Source organism: Pan troglodytes, chromosome 9 (assembly GCF_028858775.2).
Source record: "Pan troglodytes isolate AG18354 chromosome 9, NHGRI_mPanTro3-v2.0_pri, whole genome shotgun sequence".
In the NCBI taxonomy this organism is placed as follows: domain Eukaryota; kingdom Metazoa; phylum Chordata; class Mammalia; order Primates; family Hominidae; genus Pan; species Pan troglodytes.
In genome coordinates, this window is record NC_072407.2 from 136,254,176 (window position 1) to 136,272,696 (window position 18,521).

Here is an 18,521-nt window from a genome sequence, read left to right on the forward strand (position 1 = left end):
CTCCTTAGTAGTGGCTCTTCCAGGGAAGCCTGGCACACTGGAACACGTGCTGAGCTTGGGGCCGGGAAGCCTGCGTCCCGTTTCCAGTCTAATCATGTCAGGGAGCCTTGGCCTGGCTCACTTCTCTGCACAGAGTATGGTTAATTTCAACAGTGGGTGTCCTCGCAAGTGTCAGGGATGTGGCGATGGCCATGGCAGCCCTTTGGATGTGGCAGAGTGGGGTCCAGACAGCATCTCGCCATCCTCACTGCTGAGCATGGGTTCCTCCTGCGTGCGTCCGGGCCGGGGGCGCATTCCTTCCCTTCCCTGACAGCACTTGTCTCATGCCTCAGCTGGGCCTCTCTCTTCTTTATGCAGTGTTGGCCGCCATCAATTTGCAAAAACTTCACCAGGATACTTTCAATCAGCTTCATAAAGTCCAGGTAAGACATTTCAGACAGGCAGGGTTTTACAACTCCTCCTACCATGACCTCCCTTGCCTGTGTAGCTGGTGTTCCGTGAAAACAGGTTTGACAAGAAGACCGCAGGTTTTCACCCTGGGTCCTCGGCAGGTTCCAAGCCATTTTGGGAGTCTTTTGGAATGGGGAAGGAGGAGGGAACCCTGCTTGTGTCACCTCCGCTTGTGGATCACGTCATGGAGATGAGTGGGAAGGGCGAGGGGTGGTGGGAATCAGAGGGAGACAATGTTCCCTTTCCCCGTGAAGAGAGTGCTCAGAGACGGCTATGCGCGTTGCTCACGGAGGCCTCCCAGGGAGTTCTGGTGGGGCTAGCCTTTCCCGCCACAGCTTACATATTATCAGAAGGGATGAGGGTTGTACCTGCACTGATTTAACAGACGTGGATTGAGCGGCTCCCACCTTCTCTCAGTGGGTGACCTCCTGTGACATTATAGAGAAGGACAAGCCACAGCCCAGCCTCCAGGGAGTACCTCTGTCCTTTCTCTGCAGCCTCCAGGGAGTACATCTGTCCTTTCTCCACAGCCTAGCTAGAGTGCGTGCTTCAAGACCAGGCCTGGTCACAGTCTCCTCTGCTTAACACCCTTTCCCGGTTGTCCTTTGTGCCCAGGATGACATGCAGCCCCCACACCTTGGCCGGCTGGGCTGCTGTGAGCCTCTGCCTCCGCTCCCAGCCCTGCTACCCCTCCCCTGAGGGCCTTCCTTCCATTCCCGCACACTGCAGCCCCCCAGGCTAGCCAGACTCTGCAGCTTCAGGGCTCTGCCCCTACCCTCCACCCGCATTATAAATAAGACTCATGAAACTTATTTCTTTTTTTCATCAATTTCTTTTTTTTTTTTTTTGAGACAGAGTCTCACTCTCGTTGCCCAGGCTGGAGTGCAATGGCATGATCTCGGTTCACTGCAACCTCCGCCTCCTTGGTTCAAGCGATTCTCCTGCCTCAGCCTCCCGGGTAGCTGGGATTACAGGCACCTGCCACCACACCCGGCTAATTTTTGTACTTTTTAGTAGAGATGGGGTTTCACCATGTTGGCCAGGTTGGTCTCAAACTCCTGACCTCAGGTGATCCACCCACCTTGGCCTCCCAAAGTGCTGGGATTACAGGTGTGAGCCACTGCGCCTGGATTTTCATCAATTTCTATACAGTTTCCAACTCGGTGAAAGGCAGGGGCCCTGCCAGGGCTCTGTGGATCTGTGGCTATCTCTAGTTTTTCAATACCTTTGCTAAGTCTTCTTCGTTTTTGTTCTTTTTTTCTTGTCACTTTCATTTAACAACTTATTTGAAATCTCATTTGTACACCATTAAATTCACCCATTGTCAGCATACAATTCAACATACAGAGTTCCACAACCATCACCAGAATCCAAAATGTTCATTGCATTTAATGCTCATCACAGTTAATCCCGTCTCCAGCCCTGGGCAGCCACCAATCTGCTTTCTAGTTCTATAAATTTACCTTTTCTCGACGTTTCACGTAAGTGGGCTCATGCAGTATTTAGTCTTTTGCATCTGGCTTCTTTCACACAGCGTGGTGTTTCTCTGAGGTCCATTTATGCATGTTGTAGCAGGACTCAGTGCTTCATTTCCTTCAACAGCTGACTGGATTGTGCTTGACTGTCATGTACGTAAAGTCATAGTCAAACCCAAAGGCCGTCCTGCTTTAGTGTGTTAATACAGTGACTGTGGTTTTTGCATGTTGAACTAGTCTTGCATTCCTGGAATGAATCTCATCTGGTTGTGAGATATTATCATTTTCTATTTTGCCAGATTCAGTTTATTCATATTTTTGTTGAGAATTTTCGCTTCCATGTTTATGAAGGGCATTGGTCTTTGGTTTTCTTTTCTTAAAAGGTATTTGGTTTTAGAATTAGGATAACGCTGGCCTCATAAAATGAATTTGGAAGGATGCTCTCCTTTTCTATTTTCTGGAACAGATAGTGTAGAATTGTTAGCATTTCTTAATATTTGGTAACTTTCATCACTGAAACTATCTGGACCTGAAGTTTTCCTTTTTAGAAGAATTTTAACTTGCAGTTCAATTTCTCTAACAACACAGGAAAATTTAAGTTATTTCTTCTTGGGTGAGTTGTAGTAATTTACATCTTTCAAGGATTTATTCTACTCATTTTATTCTATTCCATCTAAATTTTTGAATTCGTGGACATAGAGTTGTTTGTGATAATCCCTTGTTATCCTCTTAATGTGTTTGTTGTCATAGTGATGGCTCCTCTTTCAGTCCTAATATTGCTAATTTTGTGTATTTATTTTGGTTAGTGTGGCTAGAAGTTTATAATTTTTTTTGATCTTTGCAGAGAATCAGCTTTCGGCTTGATTTTAATTCCCTGTTGTTTTTGTGTCTTCAACTTCCTTGGTTTCTGCTCCGAACTTTTAGCATTTTCTCCCTTCTGCTGCCTTCAGATTGCATTTGTTCTTTCTCTTGGTCTTTCTGGCGGAAATTTAGCTTACTGAGTTGGAACTTTTTTTCTCTTCTAATATAAGCATTTATGCTGTAAATTTCTCTGTATGTACTAGTTTTGCTGCATCTCGCCAATTTTGATGGGCTGTGTTTTCATTGAGTTCAAAACTTCAAAACATTTTTTTAAATTTCCCTTGAGACTTTCTTTATTCCATGCCTCAGTTGGGAGTGTGCTGTTTCATTTTTGAATCTTAGGGGATTTTCCAGCTAGTATTCTATGATTGATTTCTAGTTTAATACTGTTAAGGCCCAAGAACATACTTGTATAATTTCTGTTCTTTTACATTTGTTAAGGTTTGTTTCATGGATCATAATATGGTCATTCTTGGTGAATGCTCCATGTATGTTTGAAAATAATGTGTAGTCATGAAAAAATGCTCACCATCACTGGCCATCAGAGAAATGCAAATCAAAACCACAATGAGATACCATCTCACACCAGTTAGAATGGCAATCATTAAAAAGTCAGGAAACAACAGGTGCTGGAGAGGATGTGGAGAAATAGGAACACTTTTACACTGTTGGTGGGACTGTAAACTAGTTCAACCATTGTGGAAATCAGTGTGGTGATTCCTCAGGGATCTAGAACTAGAAATACCATTTGACCCAGCCATCCCATTACTGGGTATATACCCAAAGGACTATAAATCATGCTGCTATAAAGACACATGCACACGTATGTTTATTGCGGCATTATTCACAATAGCAAAGACTTGGAACCAACCCAAATGTCCAACAATGATAGACTGGATTAAGAGAATGTGGCACATATACACCATGGAATACTATGCAGCCATAAAAAAGGATGAGTTCATGTCCTTTGTAGGGACATGGATGAAATTGGAAAACATCATTCTCAGTAAACTATCACAAGAACAAAAAACCAAACACCGCATATTCTCACTCATAGGTGGGAATTGAACAATGAGAACACATGGACACAGGAAGGGGAACATCACACACTGGGGACTGTTGTGGGGTGGGGGGAGGGGGGAGGGATAGCATTAGGATATATACCTAATGCTAAATGACGAGTTAATGGGTGCAGCACACCAACATGTCACATGTATACATATGTAACAAACCTGCACGTTGTGCACATGTACCCTAAAACTTAAAGTATAATAATAATGATAAAACAAACAAACAAACAAGAAAATAATGTGTAGTTTACATCTATTTATAAATTCCCATCAGGTCAAGCTAATTGATGATATTGGTCAAGTAATCACTATCCTTACTGATTTTCTGCCTACTCATTCCATCAATTTTTGTGAGAGGAATGTTGACACCTCTAAATATAATCATAGATTGTTTATTTTTCTTTTACACCTATTAGTTTTTGTCTGTTTTGAGGTGCATTCACATTTAGGATTATGATATTTTCTTGGAAGCTTGGCCGCTGTATCATTACGTAATGTCCCTCTCCCTTGTTCTGAACTCTATTTTGATATAAATATAGCAACTGTAGCTTTCTTTTAATTAGTACCTGCATGGCATATCTTTATCCTTTTGCTTTTTATATACCTTAACATCTGTATTTAAAATGGATTTCTTGTAGATATCATATATTTACATATTGCTTTAAAAAATTCAATTTGACAGTTTTTGTATTTTAAGATAATGTGGCTACATCATTCACATTTAAAGTAGTTATTGATATGGTTTGACTGAAATTTACCTTTTTGCAAATTCTTTTCTTTTTTGTACTTTGTTTCTTTCTTGTTCTTTTTTTCTCCCTTTTCTGGAGCTAATTGATAATTTTTTTATTCCATTTTATCTGTTCTGTAGACTTATTACTTATGTCAGTTTAAAAAACTGTAGCTGTTGACTTAGAATTTAAAATATAGGCCGGGCGTGGTGGCTCACGCCTGTAATCCCAGCACTTTGGGAGGCCGAGGTGGGCGGATCATTTGAGGTCAGGAGTTTGAGACCAGCCTGACCAACATGGTGACACCCCGTCTCTATTAAAATACAAAAATTAGCTGGGCATGGTGGTGGGTGCCTGTAATCCCAGTTACTTGGGAGGCTGAGGCAGGAGAATCGCTTGAACCCACGAGGTGGAGGTAGCAGTGAGCCGAGGTCGTGCCATTGCACTCCAGCCTGGGTGACAGAGGGAGACTCTGTCTCAAAAAAAAAAAAAAGAAAGAAAGAAAGAGAAAAAAATATACATATATAATTTAAAAATTAACCTGACACGACTAATCATACTGAAGTGTAGGTAGTACTAGGATTGTACAATAGTGTCTTCTTAATTCCCCACTCTAAAGATGTCTCTTTATTATTGTTTCTACTTCCATGGTTTCTGATGAGAAGTCAGTATTAATTCTTATCTTTTTTTTTTGTCTTTTATCCTCTGGCTACCTTTAGAATTTTCTGTTTGTCTTTAGTTTTCAGAAGTTTGAGTGTAATATGCCTAGATGTGGTTTGTTTCTTAAAATTTATCCTGCTTGGTGTTCCAGGAGATTCTTGGATCTGTGGTTTGGTGAAATTTACCAAACATTAAGTAAGAAATAATAATAATTCTACACGATACGTTCCAGAAAATAGAAAAGGAGAGAATACTTCTAAACTCATTTTATGAGGTCAGCATTGTCCTAATTCCAAAACCAAATAAAAACAACTAAAGCAAAGAAAACCAAAGACCAATTTCCCTTATGAACATGGAAGCAAAAATTCTCAACAAAGGATGAGCAAATTGAATCCAGCAATATGTAAAATGATAATACATTACTGATATGGTTTGGCTGTGTCTCCACCCAAATCTCAACTTGAATTGTGTCTCCTAGAATTCCCATGTGTTGTGGGACAGACCCGGTGGGAAGTAATTGAATCATGAGGGCCAGTCTTTCCCGTGCTATTCTCATGATAGTGAATAAGTCTCACGAGATCTGATGGGTTTATCAGGGGTTTCCACTTTTACTTCTTTTTCATTTTCTCTTGCTGCTGGCATGTGGTAAGTGCCTTTCCCCTTCTGCCATGATTCTGAGGCCTCCCCAGCTATGTGGAACTGTAAGTCCAATTAAACCTCTTTTTCTTCCCAGTCTCAGGTATGTCTTTATCTGCAGCATGAAAATGGACTAATACAATTACATCCTAGTGAGATTCATCCCAGGAATGCAAGATGAGGTCATTAATTTTGTAGAATTCTGAGCTGTCACTTATTAGATATTTTCTCTGCTCTCTCACCTTCTGCAATTCAAATCGCACGTACATTAGACCACTTAGTGTGGTCTCACAACTCTTGGATGCTGTTTTCTTTCCCACTGTCATTTTTTCTCTTTACTTTTCAGTTTGCTTAATTTCTACTGACTTATTTTTAAGTTCGTTGATTTATTCCTTATGCCTGTTGAGTTTAGCGATGAACCTATTGAAGAAATTCTTCGTTTCTCTTGCTGTGTTTTTGATTTCTAGTATTTCCATTTGCTTCTTTCTTAGTTTTCATCTTTCAGCCAAAATTATCTATCTGATCTTGCATGCTGTCTTCCTTTTCCATGATAGTCTTAAATATATTAATCATAGTTATTTTGAATTCCTTGTGTGATAGTTACAACATCTGTGTCTTATCTGTTTCTGATGATTGCTTTATCTCTTCCAAGTGTGTTCTTTTCTTGCCTTTTTGTATGTCTCATAATTTTTTATTGAAAACTGCACATCATGCATAGGACATAGATACTGTCTTGGAGATCAGCCTGCCTTTCATTCTGCTAGGCCACGTGGGATTTTGTGTTCCCCTCGTCTGGAGTTAGGCTGGTTGTGGGGTTTGTTGTTGCTGTGTTATCCTTTGTGCATCATGGGCTTCAAATGTTTCTGCTGGTACCTTGTGTCAAGGGCAAGTACTGGTTTGGCAGAGGTTGTTTTCTCTGTGTCTGCATTCCCCTCTGAGTCTCGCCTTTGCATTGAGTCCCACAGAGAATCTGTTGCTTGCGGATCTCTCAGCTATAGTATGTGTTACTTTTTCTCCAGCTTGGTTAGCCTGCTGGTGAGGGAGAAAGGCTTTCCCTGATGTTCTGATTATGCCTTATTGCCAGCAGATGCTGTCTGTGGGTCTGAGGGGCGTGGCCTTTGCAGGTGCTCCTACCCAGCTCTTCTTCTAGTGGCAGATCTGATCCTAGCATGTGTTCCTCCTTTCCCAAGGATAGTGCATCCCCTGCCCCTTTCCCAGATGCGATGGATTTTATCCAGTTAAGCTGTCCTTAAGTGACAGCTTCTGTGCTGTTTCTCAGCTGATTGGGGCTTTTGTTCCCTAGAGAAGATGGGCTGGGAGAAGGTCTGGCAGTGGCGGTGGCTCCCTCCCCTCAGCCAGCACCAGAAAGGAAGCTGTGTTACTTTATGTTAGGGTCGCCATAGCAAAGGACCATAGACTGTGTGGCTTAAACAGCAGATGTTTATTTTCTCACATTCTGGAGACTACATGTCTGAAATCAAGGTGCTGGCAGGGTAGGTTTCTTCTGAGGCCTCTCTCCTTGGCTTGTTGGACGGCTGTCTTCTCCTCCCTGTGTCCTCACATGATCTCTTCTCTGTGTGTGTCTGTGTCCTAATCTCCTCTTCTTATAAGGACACCAGACATATTGGATTAGGGCCCATCCTATTGACCACATATTTTTTTTTTTTATGAGACATAGTCTTGCTCTGTCGCCCAGGCTAGAGTGCAGTGGCGCGAACTCGGCTCACTGCAAGCTCCACCTCCTGGGTTCACACCATTCTCCTGCTTCAGCCTCCCGAGTAGCTGGGACTACAGGCGCCCTCCACCACGCCAGGCTAATTTATTGTTGTATTTTTAGTAGAGACGGGGTTTCACCGTGTTAGCCAGGATGGTCTCGATCTCCTGACCTCATGATCCGCCCACCTCGGCCTCCCAAAGTGCTGGGATGACAGGCGTGAGCCACCGCGCCCGGCCCCTATTGACCACATTTTAATCAAGGCGTCCACAGGCTGTTGTCCTCTGAGGCCTCTCCTGATCTTGCAGATGGTCACCTTCTTAACGTGCCCTCGCATGGTCTTTCTGCCGTGAGCATGAGACCCTGGCGTGTCAACATTTCCTCTTCTTATGAGGACCCCGGTGACATGGGACTAAGACCCACACTAGCAGCCTCACTTTTACCTAATTACCTCTTTAAAGGCTCTGTCTCCAAGTACAGTCACATTCTGCAGTACTGAGGGTTAGGCCTTCGTGTGAATTTGGCTGGGGGACGCAATTCAGCCTGCAACAGAGACTTGCCCAGGATTCTCCTGAATCTCCCCTCAGAACAGCTGGTAGACTTGGGGAGTTAAAGCCAGCATGAGGGTGTCAGCCACCATCCGTCTCGGCTCCCTTGACTTCAAACTCTCACGCTGGCCCACACTGTCTTCAGCACTTCTTTAATATGATCTATTTGTGTTGTATTAGAGGATCTAGCCCCAGGTAAGCAAGTGGCTTGGGTCCAGCTTCTTCCTGCAGGCATCAGGTTTTCCATGGATTTTAGGTATTTGGTTGCTCTGTGACCTAGGTTCTCTGATGGACCCAAGAAGCCATGAATTTACAGTTTTTCAAGCTTTGTCCTTGCTGTGAGGATGGGATTTATGTTTTTCCCACTGCTATATCTCTGAGCTGTACTCAGAAGTCTGTTTCCTTCTGAGTAAATGTGGTTGTTACAGTTTTTCTAGGAATATGTCCATTTCACTCAAACTAAAATATAATGGCATATAATTATGCACACTATCTTCTTGTTTTTAATGGCCGTATCATTTGTGCTGGTCTTTCCTTTTCATTTCTGATCTTAATTATTGATTCGTTTTTACTCTGTCTTAACATTCTCATCAGAAGCATGTTGGTTCTTTTCAAAGAACCGATTTTTTTTTTAAGTTGTCTCTATTGCAAATTAATTTCAATTTCACTGCTTCTACCCTTAGGTTTATATTTCCTTTATTTATTTTACTATTTTTGGTTTATTTTGCTGTTCTAATTTCTTGAGGTGGGTAATTAGCCTTCACATTTTATCTGTATGTTTTATTATGAACATTTAAGGAATGGATTTCTCATTAGTTCATGAGTTTTATATTTGGTATATTTGATATACTGTAATTCAGACTAGTGTGAGTATTCAATATGATTGTTTCTTTCGCCTATGAGTATGTTTAGAAGTTAATTTTTAAATTTTCAGACATACGGAGTTTTTCTATTTTTTTCCTTTATTTCGCTGGTCAGAAAACATACTCTACCTTTTCAAACTTTTGTAAATTGTTTTCTTTGATTATTAATTCATGACTTTTTAATATGTTTAATGCCTTCTTATCAATTTTAATCATTACATTGTTGAAGCTTGAAGTGGCTTCTCGCTGGCCTGCTGGCAGCACCTTCCACCTGGCTCCTCTCTCCTCTGACGTGACCCCATCAGTCTTTCATAGTTTACTTGGTTTCCAGCCAAATACAATGTCCCAGACTCACCTGATACATTTCCAATCCTCAGCCCAGAAACAGCGATTTCTCCTAAGAACCCTGTTGCTTCTGTAGAATACAAGCTGTGCTTACTATCAAATTGCTGTTACTTCTAAGCATTTTCAGTGTGTAGGGCCAGGATATTGGCATGTTTTAAACGAGGAGAAAACTGTGGTTTCATTGATTTTTAAAAAAATACAAATTTGGAATTATAGAGGTTATATTTAACTTTTCTGATTTATATATATATTTTTTCTCTGACTTTGGACATCGTAGTTGATAACAACATTCACAATTTTGTTATTCACTTAATTCTATAATATATTCATAATAGGTTTGAAATAACACTGATAATATTACTGAAAATAAGAAAAATCTAATGATCTTAAAGATTTCTGTGGTTTTTCTTTTATCTTTAAGGTATATCACACAGAGAATGTGTAGTGAAAATTCTATGTAGTAAGGTTACATGGAATAATTTCTCTGTTTTATGTAATTGTTTTACCAACTTGGAGTAGAGTTAGAGTCATTTGTTTTCAATTTTTAGGTGTGATTCTTTATTTTTTGTGTTTAATTTTGTTTGTATTTATGTCCTATCAATGGTCAGTTTTGGTAAATGCCCTATGTGTTTGTAATGAATGTATTTTGCGGTACTGGGTGTAGTATTCTGTTTAAGTTCTATGTCGATTTTATTTATTGTGTTATTCTAGTTTTCTATTTCCAATTGATTTTTTTGGCTGGTTGTATTGGTCACTGAAAGAGATGTGTTAATATTTCTATCATAATTGCAGATTTGCATATTTCTACCAGTAGACCTTAGTATTTTACCTGTCCTTTAGCAAGTTTATCAAAGTTTGCTTGATGTATTTTGAGGCTATGTAAATGTGGACTTGTTTTATCTTCATGGACATGAAATTTTATCACTAGGGAGTCATCCTGTTTGTATGCAGTATTGCTTTTTGTCTTAAGGTCACTTTTGTCTGTCATTGATATTGCCATGCCAGACCTCTCTGTTTAATATTTGAATGTGTATCATTTTCTATATCCTCATTTGGGTTTTAATCTTGCTGTAATTCTACATTTTTCTTTAGACATCTCTCTTATTAAAGATCAGAAATTAGTTGAATATTTTTATTTTAGTCTGACACAATTAAACTTTTATTTGGAGCTCTCAGACATTCATATTTCATGTAATTCTTGTTAGACTGAAGTTAAACCTGCCATCTGATTATGTGCCTGCTTTTAAGTGTTTCTTTTCTTTTTCTTTACAATCTTGGCTTCTTTTTATGGATTCGACTATTTAAAAAAATCAATTTCTGTTTTTTCCTATGTCATTCTGGAGTTACAGAGTCTGATTTTATCTTTTAAAAGTCATCCTTGAAATTTTAATGTAAGTACTGAGTCCCCTGCAGTCTAAAGTTCTGCTCTCCGCCTGGATTGTACAAGTGCCTCAGGGCAAGCACTGACTCTGGCCACTCCATCAGATGCATCTTCTGGATTTTTCTTGTATTTGATTTCTATCTTTTTAAAACTCTAAAAATATCATGTATTTGTTTTATACAATCAGTATTCCTTCAGTTTTAGCCCAATATTTATCTTTTTGCTTTTTATTATTTTTCATATCTTGGAGATTCTACTCAGGATCAGTTTTCTTCTGCTTGAAATACATGCTTTAGTGATGTCTGTTTGTGGCAGACTCTCTGTTTCCAGGCTTCAGTCTCTTCCCGGCTCTGAATTCTAATGTGGCAGTTTTCTTTCAGCACACAGTCTGCTGACTTCACTGCTGTGACGGGGAGGGCTTCTGTCAGGCTTTCTTTTCTCCTTTATTACTAAGAATTTTTTGTTTCTTTTTTTGTTTTCTGCAGTTGAACTATGTCTCTTTCTGAGTGTCTTTTTATTTATTATTCCAGTTTGTCGGACTTCTAGAATGTGTGTGTTCCCAGGTAGTAGTTCTTCAAATATTGCTTCTCCTGTGTTGTCTCACTCCTCTCATCCTGGAATTCCAGCTAAATTCATTAAACCTTCTCAAATGTGCTGTGTATCTCTTTAGTTTGTACATTTTTGTCTACTTATGCTGCTATTTGGATACTTTCTTCTGATTTATTTTCATATACACGAATTCTCTTTTCAGCTGTATCTATGGTGATACTGTATTTGATTTAACTTTGTAAAAATCCTCAATGACAGGGTTCTTCCAAATAACATAGATCATGATTGTTGGAAATTGTGAGTCTTTGATCATATCTTTAAATATGTTAAAAATTTTTTTATTTGGTTTATTCTCTTTAGGGACACAAGTTATGTGTAATGCAAAATTCTTATGTCTTACTTTCACATCTCCTGCATCCATTTCCTTCTCATTCTTTCTACTCTCTGTTCATTTTAACTGTGCTCACTTTTCACTCCTTTTCTTTTCATGTCCCTCACAATGTTTATTTTCCTTTTAGCTGCTTCCAGTTTGGACTTAATATTTTCTATTTTATCTGCCTTAAAAAAAATCTTTGTTAGGTAATATTTTAGCTCCTTATATTTTCTTATCATGTCTTCCTTGAGTACTTTTAGTTCTCTTTTTATGCTCTCCATTTATAGAGGTGATTGTTTCATTGGGGTTTTTAACTTTATAACAATATTTTTGGGTCACAATTTTGACCTATGCTATAGAAAGTTTTTGGTGTTCCTCCTCTAATTTCTTTCCCTGTTAAAAAAGAAAAAAACTCTTTTTTATTAGAATTTTAAATGTAGATTCTATTGTTGTTTCTTTTTTATTATTACTTGTCTTTGATGGAGATGAGTTCTTATTGGCTCAAGTACTCAAGAGAAGTTGCTGTGAGAGCCTGCATGCGACTGCGCTAACAATGTATCTTAGTGGCATAATAACAATGTATCTTAGTGGCACAATGCTGTAGGCAGGGATGAATTCTTAGCTTTACCCATCTTCCTTTTTGCTTTCTCTCCTCCCAGGGAGCCAGTATAGATGCAGGACTGCTCTCAGATGCCTCACAAGCAGCAACTTCTTCCTCCTTATAGTTCTTATCTGTGATTCTTCCATAATTTTGTCCTAAGCTTCTGATGCACTGAATTATGTAAAGTGCATTCCCTTCACCAGCTTGTGCACCCTATTCTGTAACTGATAATAAATGGTTGGTATTGCACTATAGAGTATGCTTCTTACTTAGGAGAAATTTGTGCTGTTAGTCTTTCCTAAAATCTTCGACAAAGAGCATTCTCTTTCTACGTTTTTTGAACCCCGATAGACCTTCAATGCTTTTGCGCTTCTTCCTCCTCATTTATATTTTGAAGTTTCAGATGACTCTTAGCTTCACAGAGGATGTTGTTTGTGTTTCCATTTCTCAGTCCTTATTTTGATTTGGAAGATTTCCAGGAGGAGAATGTCAAGCCCACAGTACAATTTTAACACCAGAAGTCAGTCTTTCCTCTTGAATACAAATGGAAAATTAAGGATCTGTATTTATTTAATAAAATTTCACAAAGAGAAAATAATTAAATTACAAATAAAGAAGAAAATGGAAATCAGGGAACATGGAGTTAATTCAGGCAACAAAATAGAGTAGCAAAAAGGCTTATTAATATGCATAGAGATATGAATAAGATTATACCTGAACAAGAGTGGGCTGTTAAGTAAGAGGGACAATCAGGGAACCAAAAACAACTCTTTGAAATTAAAAATCTAATATTTGAAATTAAAAATTAAAAATAGAAGTTGGAAGGTAAAGATGATAAAATTCCTTAATATTACTATTAGTATAAGCCCACAAAACATAAAAGAGACAAGATAAACGTCTTATAGGAGTATTGTAGGAGACCCAACATCTTATTAATACTGGTTGCAAAAAGAGTGGACAAAGAGCATGGAGGAAAGGAAATTGCAAATAACATAAGAATTTCCTTTAACTGAAGTATCTATATGTCCAGATGAAAAGTGTACCTCAAATGGTAAGCACAGTAAGTGATGAAAAAGACCTAAATTGTGAAATTAGCATCCTACGGAGAGAAAAACCACAGGTTTACATGCCAAGCAAAAACAATTAGAATGGCATAGGATTATAAAATATTGGATAATAGGAAGCAATGGCATATGCCTTTAAAATTTGAGGCTAAATGAATTTTAACTTAGAATTTTATACCCAATTAATAATTTTAAATATTAATTGTGTTGATAGCCAGACATTTAAGGACTCAGAATATTTATTTTCCACTCATCTTTTCTATGGAAGTGTTTGAAGGATGCAGGAAATGAGAAATGAAACCAAAGTAGAAGAGAACATAGGATCTGGAAAACATCATAATCCAAATCCAGGGAGCAGCTAACAAAAGTCCTAGGTTGACAGCTCTTTGGGCTTAGAGTGAGACCATCTTAGAGCAGCAGCATGCCAGAGGACTCCAGGAGTGCAGCTGAGAATGCATGCTGAGTGGCTGACATATCACCCAGAAGAAGCTCAGCTATGATCTTCCATTTTAATATCCATGGCACAGCAACAGCCAGGCCTACTGTAGAGGAGGTGTCACCTTTTAAAAACAGAATCTACATTATTCAGCAGCACTGAAAATGCTAGGCTACAAGTGGAATGCAGGTGTCAGGCTGAAAGCCTGTGGAATCTGAGTTTCTACATAAGGAATTGCGGTCAGGTCCTTGTGTATCCAAAACCCATTCTTTCAACACCAGCCTTGGGTGAGACAGGGTTGAAATTGCTGATGGTGCTTTCCAGGTATGGTGGGGAGGCACATGAAGCTGGAGACCATGGACATTCAGGAGTGGAGGAACCAGAGCTATGAACGACGGCCAAGGGGTGGGGGAAGAAATACTGGATCAAAAAGGGAAAGCTCTGAATTGGGAAAAAGGAGAAAAGCATGAGTTCCTTAAGTTCTCATCTACTGTATTCAGGTTTTCTGATTTTTCTTTTTTGTTTTTTGCCAGACTTAGTATTTGCTTTGGTTTGTTTTTAGAGAGATAAGCCCCTTCTGATTATGGAATACTGGGTTGGCTGGTTCGACAGATGGGGAGATAAGCACCATGTTAAAGATGCAAAGGGTGAGTGTTTTGCAGTGTTTGACTCCAGGAAGAGATGGCCCCAGGTCCCATGAGAACTCATTCATACAGTTCTCTGCTAATTGATTCACTTGATCAGCCGTAGATATTCATGCAACTTTTTACATACAAGCACTCAGCCAGGCCCTGAGGATGCTCTGGTGGATAGAAATTACATGGTTCCCACCCCCAACAGAGTATAAGTTAGTGAGGTCCACAGATCATTACAGAGTAAAACAATCAACATATAGTTCCATGTTTGGTGGATACTTTGAAGCAAACAAACAGGGTGCAGTGATAGAAAAGACAGAAGAAAGACCTGCCCAGGTAAGGTTAGGTGGTCACCGAAGCTTCTCTGAAAATGTGACATCTCTGAGGAAGGTGGAACATTAATCATCTCTAGCAGTGCATAGGCCCTCTCTATGGCATTGTCAACTAAGCACTAATAATAGTCAGGGGACAACATGCAGCAATAGCCAAGAGCATGGATCTTGGAGCCAAAGAGATCAGGTTTTAATCTCAGCTCTGCAGCGCTAGCCATGGGCTAGCTTCATGCAGGCTTCCTTCATTTTAATTCTCAGTGACCTCATCCAAACGTGAGGATTATCATAAAACCAACCTCATGAGGCTGGTGTGAGGATCAAGTGCTGCCACTTAGAGCAATGCCTGGCAGTCGTTTACTTAATAGGCATTTGTGTCTACAGAAGATATTTTGAAAGAGCTGTTATGAAAACAAGGCCACTTGTATCTGAAGTATAGAAAAACATTGAAAAATACTTGGGAACTGAGAAAAGCCTGTTTTAGGTTGAAAAATAGAAAAAAAGTCAAAAGAAAATGCCACTATTACCACCAATAACACCAACAATAATACCATCACTACCACCAACAATAATGCCAGCAACAATACCACCACCATCATCACATCACCACCACAATCACCATCATCACCAACACCACCACCACCACCACCATCACCATCATCACCATCACCATCACCACTACCACCACCACCACCACCACGTCCACCGCCACCACCACCACCATCACCATCACCACCACCACCACCACCACCATCACCACCACCATCACCACCACCATCACCACCACCACCACCACCAGCACCACCACCACCATCACCACCACCATCACCACCACCATCACCACCACCACCACCACCACCACCATCACCACCACCACCACCATCACCACCACCACCACCATCACCATCACCACCACCAAATACCACCATCATCACCACCACCACCACCACCACCACCATCACCACCACCACCACCACCACCATCACCATCACCATCACCACCATCACCACCACCACCACCATCACCACCACCACCACCATCACCACCACCACCATCACCACCACCACCATCACCATCACCACCAAATACCACCACCACCATCACCACCACCACCACCATCACCACCACCACCACCATCACCATCACCATCACCACCATCACCACCACCACCACCACCACCACCACCACCAAATACCACCACCACCACCATGTCCACCACCACTACCACCACCATCACCATCACCATCACCACCACCACCACCACCACCACCACCATCACCATCACCTCCACCACCACCACCACTACCACCACCATCACCATCAACACCATCACCACTACCACCACCATCATCACCACCACCACCATCACCACCACCACCATCACCACCACCACCATCACCACCATCATCACCACCACCACCACCACCATCACCACCACCAACACCACCATCACCACTAACACCACCACTACCAAATAAAACTTTTCTGGTCTCTTGTATGGCAGGCACTGTGCCTTTTTTCCACATATATTACCTCATCAATGAATTTTCTCATCAGTCCCATGATATAGCTGGAATTAATACATTCATTTAACAGATCAGGAAGCAGTGGCGTTGAGAAAGAAAATAGGTTGCCCCAGGTCATACAAATAGTAACGAGCACAGCCAGAATTGACTCCCACTCTAAATGACTTTTAACCTTCTTCTTCCCACTGTGGCCAGTGGAGAGATGATTGCAGCTGTTTAAACACAGTACAAAATGGAAGTTTTGTGGTTAAAGATTAAGAGCAACCACTTGTGGACTATGGCGGTGTTTCCAAGTCAGTGTTCCCAGAAACATTTTACTGGAAGGTAGTAATGAGGGTGTACTAATTATATGTATGATTTCAAAAAACTTAAGGAAAATTAGATATTTAAGTGACATGAGAGTTACTAGGTTATTATTTAATAGATGTAGTTTAGAGTCAAATTATGTCAATATTTTGGAAAAAAAATGTTCAAAAATCTCTTGGGATTGACAAGATTCGGTGTCCTACAGTAGTTCTGGCCAATTCTGCCTATTTTTTTGTTGGAATCTTTGTAGAGGTTGAATGATAAAACATTTGCAGTAGGTCTTTAACGTCATCAATAGATTCTTGGAAACTTTAAACAAAATGATGTACAGCATATCCTCATATAATACTGTTTTCTTCAACATTGTTTCATTATAAAATTGAGAGAAAAATTGTTTTTTTTATATCATTTTACTTAAAGTCTCCATTCCCAAGAATGTATATAGCTGTGAAGCGAGGAGTTACTGTAACTGATTGTGGAGTGGGGTTGGAAAGGATAAGAGTTTGCCAGAGGCTTCTGTCTCCTCTTAATTTCTAACATTCTCTATGTTCTCATGTTCCCCTTTGCAGAGGTTGAACATGCTGTGTCTGAATTCATCAAATATGAGATCTCCTTCAATGTATATATGTTCCATGGTGGAACCAACTTTGGTTTCATGAACGGGGCCACATATTTCGGGAAGCACTCGGGCATTGTCACCAGCTATGGCAAGTGTCGCTGGTGTAGTAGCCTCTCCAGCATGGGCGGTGCTGGGGCTTTACAGAGGAGGCTCCGGAAGCCTGTTCTGGCACCACTGGGTTCTTGACCTATAATCTATGCTGAGTACTGAAGATTTTCCTATCTATTTTCCTTCCTTCTGTATGTTCGTAATGCCCCAACAGGCTGTCATTGCAGTAGACAGGGCTTTCCGGGACTTAGAGCTCCGCTTCACACATCTGGTATACTGCCCTGTTGGCTTGAACCTCTGAAGAGAGGCAGGGTAGGAACGGTGACTGCTGTAAAGACACAGACCTGCACGGCCGGGCGATACAGACTGAGCAAAGAAAAGAGTACCCGTTGAAGGGGTGTCCACTCTTTTGGCTTCCCTGGGCCACACTGGAAGAAGAAGGATTGTCTTGGGCCACACATGAAATACACTAACACTAATGATAGCTGATGAGCTTAAAAAAAAACCACAAAATGTTCTAAGAAAGTTTATGAATTTGTGTTGGGCTGCATTCAAAGCCATCCTGGGCCGCCTGTAGCCCATGAGCTGTGGGTTGAACAAGTTTGCATTAGAAAGTGAAGTGGGGGCAAGCCCAGTGTCATGGCTTGACACTGGAAGCCAGTAGAAGGTCCCCAGGAAGAGTTGTGGGGAATGTCCTTAGATTGGCATCACACACCCACGTGGGATGGAAGGTGTCTTCCTTTTGTCTCACTCGCAGTGGCCCTGGCCATCTCCTGCCAGCGGTGCTGAAACAGGGCCTGCTGCAGAGACTGCATGGCTGGTGACTGGCCCCGGTGTCTTGCAGACTATGATGCAGTGCTCACGGAGGCTGGAGATTACACAGAAAAATATCTGAAGCTTCAAAAACTCTTTCAATCTGTCTCAGGTACTCAGCACCCATTTAACTTACGGGCCAGCCCTCCTCATGTGGAGTCTCTGTTCTGTGGAAAAGTGAGGAAGGCGTGGGTCTCCCTTGTGGGCAGCAGTTACACCAAGCTCCTGAGAACAAGGGCAACCTTAACTTCGAACCCTGGGCTTAAAATCTGTGTGATTTTTTAAAATCAGGGTTTCTAAGCATTTTATAAGCCTCAGTTTCTTCACTGAAGCATAAAGGTAGTAACCTTGGTCTCCTGTGATGACTGTGAAGATTGAGTTACTCTTTGTAAAGCTCTTATACCATGGATGACATAGTAACTCCCAATATGAAAGCAGAAGCCATGCTGGATAGGCATGGGGGGCTTAGAGAAGGCAGTGGTCATCTCAGG

At 40.8% G+C, this 18,521-nt stretch overlaps 1 protein-coding gene across 4 annotated transcripts in view; it reads left to right on the forward strand.

Moving 5' to 3' along the window:
• Positions 1–18,521, forward strand: part of GLB1L3 (galactosidase beta 1 like 3) — a 57,704-nt gene that overhangs the window by 20,613 nt on the left and 18,570 nt on the right. For 3 of the 4 annotated variants that reach the window (XR_010147719.1, XM_063784620.1, XM_024347496.3), the window contains exon 8: positions 358–422. Coding sequence is in view for 3 of the 4 variants with exons in the window: in XM_063784620.1 (XP_063640690.1) it covers positions 358–422 (65 nt within the window). In the remaining variant the exon portion in view is untranslated. Of the gene's footprint in view, positions 1–357; positions 423–14,316; positions 14,402–17,119; positions 17,258–18,061; positions 18,143–18,521 lie in introns of all 4 variants that reach the window. The other variant, XM_001156615.8, reaches the window with a different exon arrangement.